General features: G+C 40.4%; 1 protein-coding gene across 13 annotated transcripts in view; it reads left to right on the top strand.

Annotated features, from left to right (window-relative positions):
* Nucleotides 1-12,229, top strand: part of TRPM3 (transient receptor potential cation channel subfamily M member 3) — a 926,458-nt gene that overhangs the window by 813,370 nt on the left and 100,859 nt on the right. For 8 of the 13 annotated variants that reach the window (XM_082470822.1, XM_082470807.1, XM_082470810.1 and 5 more), the window contains 2 exons: nt 9,573-9,673; nt 11,068-11,202. In XM_082470822.1, the coding sequence (XP_082326948.1) occupies nt 9,573-9,673; nt 11,068-11,202 (236 nt within the window). The remainder of the gene's footprint in view (nt 1-9,572; nt 9,674-11,067; nt 11,203-12,229) is intronic. The other 5 variants (XM_082470817.1, XM_082470819.1, XM_082470821.1 and 2 more) reach the window with 2 other exon arrangements.

The following is a 12,229-nucleotide window of genomic DNA, read 5'->3' on the forward strand; positions in this document are numbered from 1 at the left end:
TAGAATCTATTTGAGTATACTTTAAAAAGCTTTTTTCACTGTCATATCATAAACATAACAAGGTCATCTTGTTTCTGATCCCCCAAAGTAAGAAAATCTATTTTAAAAAATAAGTTAAAAATGATTTTAGTAGTAAGTACTATGAATAACATTTAGTGAGTAGAGATCCTTCAAAATCAAGGTAAGAAAGAGTAGACAGATACTCAACACAGTTTTGCCCCTACCTTCTTCAATTTTGTTGGAAATATGTTCGTTTCATGACATGAAGCTACATGTTGACAAGATGTTTTCTAAAGTTCTTTATATGGGGAAGACAGCCATTTTCTGCTTTCTCATTTTTTTACAACTTCCAGGAGCCCTCTTAATTCCTTAAAAAGTAAGTACTATAGTTCTGAAAATCTCAAAAAGCTTAGCTACATATTCTACTCACAAAATTTTTGAGCCTCCGTTTTCTGATCTGCAAACTGGGGATAAAGATATTCACTGTACAGATCTTTGTGAGCATTAAATGAGATAATACATGTAAAATGCCTAGCATGTAATTGTATGTATGATGGCAATTATTTTTATTTTTCATTGGTGTCAGAGATACTGAATATTCTGCCTTTCAGACTACTCCTTTGTTTCTTTCATTAAACTCTCTTACTTCTTCACTCTGCCTCTGTCAAACTTTAAAAGTACCATAACTTTAAACAGCACATCTGCATGAATAACCTCCAGACTCACCTCCAACCCTAGCTTCCCTCCCTGCTCCCTTTTCTAATTGCCTACTGGATAACTTCCTTGGTAGTCAAATTCAATCAAATTAATTATCATAAAAATAAATATAAATAAATGAAAATAAATTCTTTGCCCAAAAAGCTGATTTCTACCATTTATGTTCATATAACAGCTATCCTTTTGGCTATCGAGAGCCTTCATCAAGTTCTTCCTCCCTTTGTTCGAGCAAATTCTTGCTAATTCTGGGCATTTTTACCACCATAATTTCCGTTATGTCTATCCCTTCTTTTCCCTCCTTGCTCAGCATCATTAGACCTTCAGGACTTTTGATCTGAATTATTGCAGTGGCCTCTTAAGGGATCTTCCTGCTTCTTGTTGAACATATTCCTATCCATCTTCTATGCTTCAGTTAGAGGAATACTACTAGTGCAAAGATCTGATCAAAACACTCTTCTACCTACAAAATCCTTCAGGATTTCCAGTATAGACATGGCAACATAAATGTATCTTTCTCTTCCTAGAAAGCTTCAAAAATCAATAATGAAAAAGGAAGACAACAGCAAGCAAACTCCATTTTTGGTAAACTAGGAAAAATTCCAAAATATTTGTATATGTGGGACATCTGTAGGAGGAAAGGGTGAAAGCTGAGGAGAGAGAAACCAGCAGTGACAGTCCTCAGAAAGCACCAACAAAAATGTAATTCCTAGATGTGAGGAACACCCTAAGGTACAAAGTTCTCTCCTTTGTCTGGAACAGCATGTGCAAGAACAAGAGGGAGTTGGATGGTGGCAGGAGACCCTCCTGTTCCTGACTTAGTACATATAAGTAGAGGAGGTGAGCCACATATGGAATTATTCAGATAAGCCATGTTTGCAGGAGAGAGTTTTCCTTCATGGTAGCTGGGAAGAAAACCTTCCAGCTGTGAGTAATAACTAGCCTGGAATGCTACCCTGGGCCCATTATAACCCAACTCACTAAATGATAAAAAATAAAAAAGGAATTAGCACACAGATTTATTCTAAGAAAAAAATAACAAAAGAGCAAAATGTATTCACAGAAGACTAATACTCTATAAAAATGTTTCCAGGGAACAGATGAACATTATGAGTAAATACTTTACCATGAACTTTAAAAAAATTAAATCTCAATGAAGCACTTACCTATGAAGAAATACTTCAGAGTTGGAATACCAAAGTTCAGGTAAGAGTAGGTGAGGCAGCAAGAGGAGATAAAATGTGAATAGCACTCAGGAATAAAGTAAAGGGGGGAAAAAATAAAATTATCACAGAACTGCAGAAGAAATGGAAAATGGTACAAGATCAAATACACATTGTGAAAAACCCAGCGCAGGACACAAAGAGTAGAAATGAGGAAAATAAACAAAAATGAAATGAAACAGAGTTAATTGGGATTAAAGAGAAGTTATATTTATAGAAGATAGAAAAGAGATCCAACATAAACATACTTGGTGACTCCAAAGAAGACAACCAAAATAACGGATCAGAGCAAATATTTTGAAATATAATTACATAATTTAAAAATATAATTTAAGAATTTTTATTCAAATTTTTTAAAACTTTGACCTGGATATTGAAAGGGCCACGTAATGCTAGGGAAAAAATGGATTCAGAATCCTCAACACCCACACTTAAAATCCTAGTAAAGTTACTGAACGTCAAAGAAAAATAAAAGATACTTTGGGCCACCAGGAAAAGTAATCAAGTCTTTTATGAGGTGAAAATCAAGCTGGCCTCAGACCTTCTTACAGTAACATTCAATGCCAGGAGTCCATTGAGGAACAGATTTTATACTGAACCAATGTCATTCAGCTACAATGACTACTGAAAAAGCGAAACAAAACAGTTTAAAACAGTCGAGAACTCTGGCAGTATTGTTCCCTTAAGTTCCTCTTGAAAAAAACTATTGGAGAATTCAAGCTACCAACCAAGAGGTGCTTCGTTGGTAAAATCACTAATTGTGAGCATTGATACTAGAATCTAATAGAACTAAGATTTAAAATAAAAATGGGAATTTGAGTAACAGAACAGAATGTAAATGTTACTTGCCATTTACATAACAACAACAAAAATTAACAGGAGGAAAAAGGGTGAAGGTAAAGTTGGTAGGCTTTTTGCCCATTATTATATCTATGCCTTTTGCCTAAGCAACATAATTTAAGACACAATTCAAGTATTAGTAAAAGAAATATAAGCATATTTGACAGCACAGAGTAAAACACTAAAAATACAATCTTATATTCTAAAATTGAATGGTGGAGGAAAGGGAGAAAGAGTACATGCACTTAATTTTATCATGATCGCAATAGAAAACTAATTAATGCTTGCTGTCTAGAGAAACATAATTAGGAGCCCACCCCAGACCAACTGAATCAGAATCACCATTTAAACAAGATCCCCAGGTAAATGATATGCACATTAAAGTTTGAGAATTGGTACCATAACAAATTACCACAAACTTAGTGGCTTAAAATAACAAAAATTTACTCATAATTCTGGAGACCAGAAGTCTAAAATTAAGGTGTTAGCAGGGTTATATTCCTTCTAGAGGCTTCAGAGGAGAATCATGTCCTTGCCGTTTTCAGCTTCCAGAGGCTGCCTACATTCCTTGACTTGTGGCTCTTACCTTGCATCAATCCACCCTGTTGCTTTCATTTTCACATGTCCTACTACTACTTTGATCCCCCTATGTTCCTCTTCTAAGGACTCTTGTGATTACATTGCATTTGGCCCATCAGGTAATCCAGGACAATCTCCCCATTTCAAAATCTTAATTACAGCAACAAAATTTTTCTGCCATATAAAGTAACAGCTTCACTGGTTCCCAGGATCAGGACATTGACACCTTTGAGAGATGGGGGCATCACTCAGCCTACCACAAACTCCATTTGTTCAAGTCTCCCTCATCCTTCCCCATCTCTCAGAAAATTCTACTTCCTCCTTAAAGTTGCTCTGACTTAACTGACAGGAAGTGCTCTAGACTTATTTGTGTAGCTTCTACAGAACTTACCACTTTGTTCTTTGATACAGTGATTTGTATACTTGTCATATCTCTCCTTTTATTCCATTCCACCTCCATTCTTATTAGATCACACTTTCCTTGAGGGAAGAGTTAGGAGACATGCTTCCATTCCCGTACTCTGCTGACAGTACGCACACTGTTTTCATCAAGGACTTCTTAATTGCCAAATCCAGTGCACACTTTTGGGTTCATTTATTCATTCAGCAAATAGTTATTAAACACCTATTATGTGCCAAGCACTGTTTTGGACTCTAAGAATACAACAGTGAATAAAGAAGACTCAGTCCCTGACCTCTTGCAGTTTACATTCTGGTGAAGGAAATAAGTAATAAACTAATAGATGCATAAGCTGGTGCTCAGTAATGAGAAGAGTTGTGAAGAAGGAAGACCAGTCTTTTCACTTGCTCTTTTTGCAGAATTTGCCCTATTGACCACACCCTCTTTCTTGAGAACCTCTCTTTCCATAGTTTAGGACACCATGATCTCCAGTTCTCTTCCTATCTCTCTGTTTTTGTGTGTGTGTGTGCTTTCTTTCTAAAGATTTGCTTTACTTTCGTACTTTTTAAGTATTGGTTTTTCACTTACCCATCTTCTGCTCTCTTCTTCTTGTCACCTTCATGCTGTTTCCCAAATCTGTATCTCCAGGCCTGACCCCTCCCCTGCCCCAGACCTCAATATCTAGTGGCCTCTGGTCATTCCCACCTGGACATACCACAGGCATTTAAGCTCAACATCTTAAAGAATGAAATTTTTCTGTCCCCAAATGCTTGTTTATCTTGCATTGCCAATCTCAGTTGGGTTCCCAAGCTGGAGACAGGGGATCACATTTGACTTCTTTTTCTCTCTTGCTCCCCACTTTAAATCTCACCCAAGGCTATCAACTTTGCTTTCTAAATATCCCTCCATCCAAGCTGCTTCTTCAGGTGCTTATTTTCCCTTTCCTAGAATGCTGCAGAACTTTCCTAACTGCTTCTCCAGTCCACTGCTCTTCCAATCCATCCTTCACACTGCTCTAGTGATTTTCCTAAGTCATAAATCTGACTGCGTTGTTTCTGAGACAGAGTCCTCCAGTGGTTTCCTCATGACTTCAGGAAAAAACAAAACTCCTCCACATCATTTATAAGTCTTTCTATTCTAGCTTCATCTCTCTCTGCTTCTAACTCACACTATACCCCAAGCACTGAATCTTCAATGTCTTCCCATGAATTTTCCAAATTCACTGAGTTATTTAACTCCCCAATCTTTGCATATATGATTCCCTTTGCTAGAACACTTTTCTTCCTCTCATTTGTCTAGTGAACTAATCCCATAAAACCAAGTGTGGCCATTACTTATGCAGGGAAGATTACCTGCAGAAAGAGGAAATAATAAAACTATATTTTAATGTCTTATACCTACTTGTTTTCATTTCTACGTCAGGACCTTTGCACTTGATGTTTCCTCTTCCCGGAATGTTTTCCCCCCACTTCTTCACACGATGGCTTTTTCTAATCATTTAGGTCTCGGTTCAAGTGTTACTCTCGGGGGGGTCTCCTGTTCACTCATTTTAACAGAGCAGCTCCACCACCCTGATCATTATCAGTACCATCCTTAGACCTTTGCTTTCAAGGGCCTTCTCCATGGCCACCTGGGATCCCACACCAGCTAGGGCTGTAGTACCATATGCTGGGGAGGGCAGGGACTGAGCTGACACCAGGACCTGCATAGACCCCAGACCCATTTCAATAATTCAGGGCATTTTTGAAACTTCTGTTTCCCACACGGGATCAACCAGATGCCCCAAAGTATTCCCAGACTTGTGCTATGAGGTTATCCAATGGCTCCATGTCCAGCCTTGGTTTCAGGAGGGCAGCCTGGCCAGCAGATCACTCCAGCTGACTGGCACAATACTTTTGTCCTGGGATCATATGAAATGGGTTGCCAGAATGTTGCTGCCACTTTGATTTGGAATGACTCAAATTTTTTATATAGACACAGGTCCCATATATCCTGGGAATGACACTGCTCCTTCATAGCACTTACACGTTCTGAAAGTATACTGTTTATTAATTCATTTATTCATTTATTTTCTGAGTGCCACTCCTCCACTAGTAGAAGTAAGTAGTAAGCTATGTGAAGAGTGACCTTAGCTATCTTGTTCACCACCAGACATTCAGTGCTAAAACAGTTCCTGGCACCGAAGGTATTCAATAAGTATCTATTGAGCAAATAAATGAATGATTGCATGAAATAGTGTATTTAATTACAGACCTCTCTCCTTCTCTAGAATGTAAGCTCTCAAAAGACAAAGGATTTTGTCTTATTCACCTTGGTCTTCATACTGGCGTAGTGCCTGCCATATGAGAAGGCATGAGGTCAATATCTTTGAATGCATACATAAATAAATAAATGAGTGAATGAATGACCATATAATATCTAGACTCGAGGTTCTTAACCTTGTCTTCACAATTCTAATGTGTAAATGAGGTTAAGAACCTCTAGTTCTTAAAAGCTGTTAAGAATCTCTAGTTCTTAAAAGCTGTTAAGAAACTTTTAAAACTGCAGTGCTCAGGACCAGTTAAATCAGAGTCTCTGAGGATACATCCCAGGCATGAGTATATTTTAAACTTTCCAGGAAATTTCAGTGTTCCACCACAGTTGAGAATAGGGTGACCAGCCATCCAGGTTTGTGCAGGACTGAGGGGTCTCCCAGGATTCAGAAATTTCACTGCTAACACTGTGACTATACCAGGCAAACTAGGATGGTTGGTTACCCTAGTTGAGAACCACTGATTCGAACTGTCACCCAGCACCAATCTTGAGTGATATATTTTCAATTTTTGGAAAGTCAAGACTCATTAGTTTCGTGCTTTCATTTGACACTTACCTAATTACATTCAGGCAGTTCACATTGACCTCAATAACTGCTTTCTGCTATGTGTTCTTGTTCAGATTTGTGTGGCTACTATTGACTTGGGTGACATACAAATTTGTGGCATACAAATGGCAAAGGGAATGATTAAACCATTACAGCAGGTCAGCAAGGACCAATAGGGCAGCTAAGCTTCCTTAGCTGGAAGTTAGCATAAAGTGCTACCTTTCCAAATGCAACTCCAGTGAGCCTTCACTTTTCATTCTCCTTCAAAATGTTGACAGTACATTCTGACACGTTCCTATTTATCACTTATGTACGTCAGTTACCCTGGTATGAGCTTGCAGTCCCTGCTGTTATCTGAGGAGACAAGAAATACTTTTCTTAATGGAAAAATCCCTATGTAAACTGAATTAATATTTATCATTCCAATTAATTTAATTCCTAATTAATTTACTACAAGTATGTGATTTATACTGAACCCATCAATATCTGGACACCAGAATCAGAAATGCTCTTTGACCTATGAAGGGAACATAGCACCACAGCTCTCTAGGGCCTTGTTATTCAAAGGGTGGCCCTAGATCATCAGCCTCAGCATTACCTGGGAGCTTGTTAGAAATACAGAAACTCAGGTCCCACCCCAGATGTACTGAATCAGAATCTTTGGAGGTGGGGCCCAAGAATCTGTGTTTTAAAAAGCTCTCCAGATTATTCTTATGCATGCTCAAATTTGAGAAGGGGTCATCTAGAGAACACTTCACTTACCTAATTCTTCACATCATTATCTCAAAGCCCAGAGAGAAGAGGTAAGGGTAAGCAGAGGAAAGAAACATGTGGCACAGTGGTCCCCAAACTCTGCTGCACATTGAAAACACCTGGAGATCTTAAAAACTATCTGCGCCTGGTTTGCCACCCAAGGCACCGTGATACAATTGGTTTGAGGTGCAACCTGGGCACAGGGATATTTTAAAAGCTTCCCAGGTGATTCTAATTTACAGCAGAGATTGGGAATCACTGATACAGCAGCCATATCCCCAGCTCCTTGCTTTGGGCTTCCACTGATGAAGAACCCAGAGGAATGGGCAGCATCAGCATTTTCTGTCCCTCCTTCCTTCACAAACATCAGAATCAGCAGGGACAAAATGAAGGGAAAACTCTCTGAGTCTGAATCTCACCTCTGACATAATGAATGCTTATTCTGTTTACCCTCTGTTAGTAGCTGTTCGATCTTTAACCTCTCTGGACCTCAGTATCGTCTGTCAAATGGAGACAGTAAGACCAAATTCCCAGGATTATTTGAGACATTACATATGATAACATGTGGATGTGCCTAATACTTTGCCATTCGAAAACATCTGATGCAGGAAAGAGTGTCCTCTCTTTATCCTGCTCCCCTGGTGGTGGGACATCCAGCAGCATGAAGTCTGGCAAATATTTAGGGATGTCTCTTGCTCAGTACATCAAGGATATTGATGAATTGAAATAACCCTGTTCACATGTGAGTTCATTTATATAATCCCATTTCAGTCTCACATCTCAGCTGGGTAAACAGGATAACTTTTATTGTCCCCATTTTACAGATGATAAAACAGTGGCTTAGAGAGGTCCAGTGCCACACAGCAGTGAAATGGCAGACTCAGATCCTCTGACTGTAGCCCATTTTTCTCTTCATTCTCAATCTCACATCCCGCTGCTTCTCAGGTTGCATTTATGGACAGGATACATTGATTTAGACCAGCTCTGTCCCAGTAAACTGTCTCTGTGTTGATGGAACTGTTCTGTACTTGCACTGTCCAATTCAAAGGCCACCAGCCACATGCGACTATTGAGCACTTGAAATGTGGCTACTATGAGTGAGGAATTAAAGTTTTAATTTAATTTTAATAGTTTAGATTTAAATAGCCACACGTAGACAGTGCAGATCTAGCGACAGAGTCTGGAGAATAATGGGAAACTGAAAAATTGTTCAGTGGTTTCTATTCACAAATCGAAGTAAACCTCAGCCATTTGTTTGCCTTTCTCTTAAAAGATCTTCTTAACTCTTTTTCAATAGAGTGTTAAAGCTGGCTTACTTTTTTTTTTTTAATTAATTAATTAATTTATTTATTTATTTATGGCTGTGTTGGGTCTTCGTTTCTGTGCGAGGGCTTTCTCTAGTTGCGGCAAGCGGGGGCCACTCCTCATCGCGGTCTCTCTTGTTGCAGACCACAGGCTCCAGACGCGCAGGCTCAGTAGTTGTGGCTCACGGGCCCAGTTGCTCCGCGGTGTGTGGGATCTTCCCAGACCAGGGCTTGAACCCGTGTCCCCTGCATTGGCAGGCAGATTCTCAACCACTGCACCACCAGGGAAGCCCCCTGGCTCACTTTCTTGACAAGGGCACCATCACCATGCAATATATAATTCAAATGATGCCTTGAAACCAGTGATTGGCCAGCAGAAACAAAATGTGTTGTAGAGCAGGCTTCTCAAACTTCAACATGTATAGGAATCACCTGGGATCTTGTTGAAATACAGATTCTGATTTAGTAGGTCTGGGGCGGGGCCTGGGATCCTGCCTTTCTAATAAGTGCCCAGGTGATGCTGCTGCTGCTGCCCTGTGAACCACACCTTGACTAGCAGAGCTGTAGAGCAGCAGTCGGGTTAATATTGTCTCCCTTCACTCCTGGGGGCGTTTGGCAATGTCTGGAGATATTTTTGATTGTCATGGCTTGGTGGGGGAGGTGCTATTGGCATCTACTGGGTCCTGAGATGCTGCTAAATATTCTGCAATATATAGGACATGATAATTATCCTGCTCAAAATGGCAATAGGGCCAAGTATGAGAACCCCTGCTGTACAGCCAAGTCTGCTCTCCAGGAAGAGGGGGTGGATGGGAGAGCGATGGAGTGGGTCTTCTTGGTATAATAACTGAGTGCTGTTTTCTCTCTCTCATTCTTCTCTCCTACTTATCTACACACAGGAGCCAATGCCTCGGCCCCAGACCAACTGAGCTTAGCTTTAGCCTGGAACAGAGTCGACATCGCCCGCAGCCAGATCTTTATTTATGGGCAACAGTGGCCGGTAGAGTATATGTCGTCACCCCTGAAAAGCCCACTTGCTTGGGCAAGGGTATTTGTTTAAGGAAACTCTGAGAGCGGCTCAGGAAAGCGCTGCTTTTTCTTTAGGGTAGAAACGTTCCTTTGTAACTGCACTCATTCTCAGCTCCCTTTCTTATATTTAGGAAAACACTGTCATCTGGTGGAAGATATGAGAAAGCACAGCTCCAAATGTTCCAAACATTTCCATCTCTCTGAGTGGCCTTTGATAGCAATGTTTAGCTGCAACTAATGCCATTTCTTTATATGCCTGAAAAAATATATATAAGACAAAATTGTGTTAATTAAAACTAAAGAAGGAGCAGAGTTAGCAGTTTGTTTCTGGTTGTCCCGGAGGTTTCTGCTGCCATGTGGTGGCACCCCATGCTGGTGTGGGGCTGGGTTGCACCTTAGGATACAGAATTAGCAGGCTTCCACGTGCCGGTGCCATCTGGTCCTGGAGGCTGAGCACAGGTCCTCCCTGAACCCAAGAACAATACAGAGGCAACCAAAGCTTTATATAACTGTTCTTGGTTTGTTTCCGTCAACTGGCTCTACCAAAAATAAAAACTTGGAAATTGGCCATTGGGTAGTGTATGCTTGTATGCCCAGGAGGCAGCCAACAGTCTGGGATTTGATTTCTGTGCCTGGAATCACTGCAGAACACACCTTCATGTACAGGTCTTTTTTAACCCTTCCTCTGCCCCAGAGAGCTTCTGCCTAGGATTGAAACCCTGGCTTCATTTAGTGCAAATGAATTGCTAGTGTGGAAAGATTTGTCAAGGAGTCTGGACACTGGGAAATTTTTGTGAAAGAAATTAAATAAAACCCTAGTAAACAGACCAAATGACCTAAATAGTTATTGGGCCTCCGTGTAGAAATGGGCGAGGTGGAGACAAGGTAGTATCACTTAACTAAAAAAAAAAAGAGCAGCCTTCTTTCTGGTCTGTTTACTAGGATCCCTCCTCTCAGGTCAGCCAGGAGTCCAATTTAGAGCCTAAGGAAGATGACAATGAAGACAGTAAAGTACTCACCTTGGAACTTCACTGGTTTTGTAGAAGTTTGGTCAGAGAGTTGGAAGAAGGAAAGCCTTTTAAACCCGTGCACCTTCTCAGAATCTAGAACAAAAAAAGAGATTCAAGGAAGAAATAGCTTTTGGAACTAGAGATCCTTGTGTTCTGTTTGCAAAGACAAGCCCCAAAACACAGGAGAGAGTGTGACTGTCCCAAAAGTGGGGTTGGGAAACTCTTGCTAGCATGTTCTCGGAGGTGCTGAAGGTTTACCAGATGTCAAAGGCATCCATTTCTAAACTATTCAGGAGAATGCCAGAGAACTACATCCTTAGACCCTGGGTCAGACTAACTCTGACTTGATTTGCAGGTGGGGTCTCTGGAGCAAGCCATGTTGGATGCCCTAGTTCTGGACAGAGTGGATTTTGTGAAATTGCTCATAGAGAATGGAGTAAGCATGCACCGTTTTCTCACCATCTCCAGACTAGAGGAATTGTACAATACGGTAGGACCGAGCTAAGGCACATTTTATTCTCTCTACTTTGTTTGTTTGTTTGTTTGACCTTCTCCTGCCCCCCACACGTCTGTGAGTCCCTGCCTTCCCCTCCAAATGCATGGATCATTTTCCACAAAGGCTCCCTTAGACCTGTATAGACAACAAGCACCAAGTCACCAAGAATCCACTTGTTTTAACTGCTCAGTTGTCAGCATCCAAGAAGCAGAAAGTTACATGATCACCAAAAGGTAATGTTCTCAGGTTCTTACACAAAAGCATATGGCTCTGGAAATTAGAACGCACTTTATTCTGTAAGCCCAGAGGGTGTTTGAGGCAATCAGCAGAGGAGGATTGATTTAACTCCAAGCATCAAAGGAGGCCGATTAACTATCCTGCACCATCTTGTTATCCTCAGAGCTATGAAGTTCATTCATTCCACTATAATAGGATAAAATGTAAAAACCTCTTGTTTGGAGTTACCCAGAAAGATTTGTTTTGTTTTGTTTTATAATGATTTGTTAATGCATTCACTAGGGATACCAAGAAGTAATCAAAAGAAAACCTACTGTTTATGAAGTTGTTGAGAGTATCCAGTGAGTTAAGTACATCAGCTCTGAGCTGATACTCACTAAAATACAATGAAGTTTAAAGAGTAGATATTGTTTTCCCCATTTTATAGATGAGGAAACTGAGGCCAAGAAGAGAACTGGCTTATTCAAGATCACAAAATTTCTCAGTAAAGACAGAAGCCAGTACTGAACCAAAGCTTCTTTCTCAGAGACTGTTTTTCCCCTCATTTGTCACAGTGCCTCTTTGTCCCACCACCCACAGCACTAATGAGATGGAGCTCGTTGACCTGTCCCCAGCCAGTGATAGGTATTAGCTGGTGCCACCCTGGCTCTGTAACATTCCCACTGCTGGAAGTAGAAAACAAGTTAGCGGAATGACCCCACGTTTCTGTTTTCTCTGCAGATTTTTCTCAGTTCCACATACTAAGACTTTCAGTAACAATACGCCAGAATGGCAGAGTGGGAGA

Source organism: Balaenoptera physalus, assembly GCF_965194825.1.
Source record: "Balaenoptera physalus genome assembly, chromosome: 7".
Lineage (NCBI taxonomy): Eukaryota > Metazoa > Chordata > Mammalia > Artiodactyla > Balaenopteridae > Balaenoptera > Balaenoptera physalus.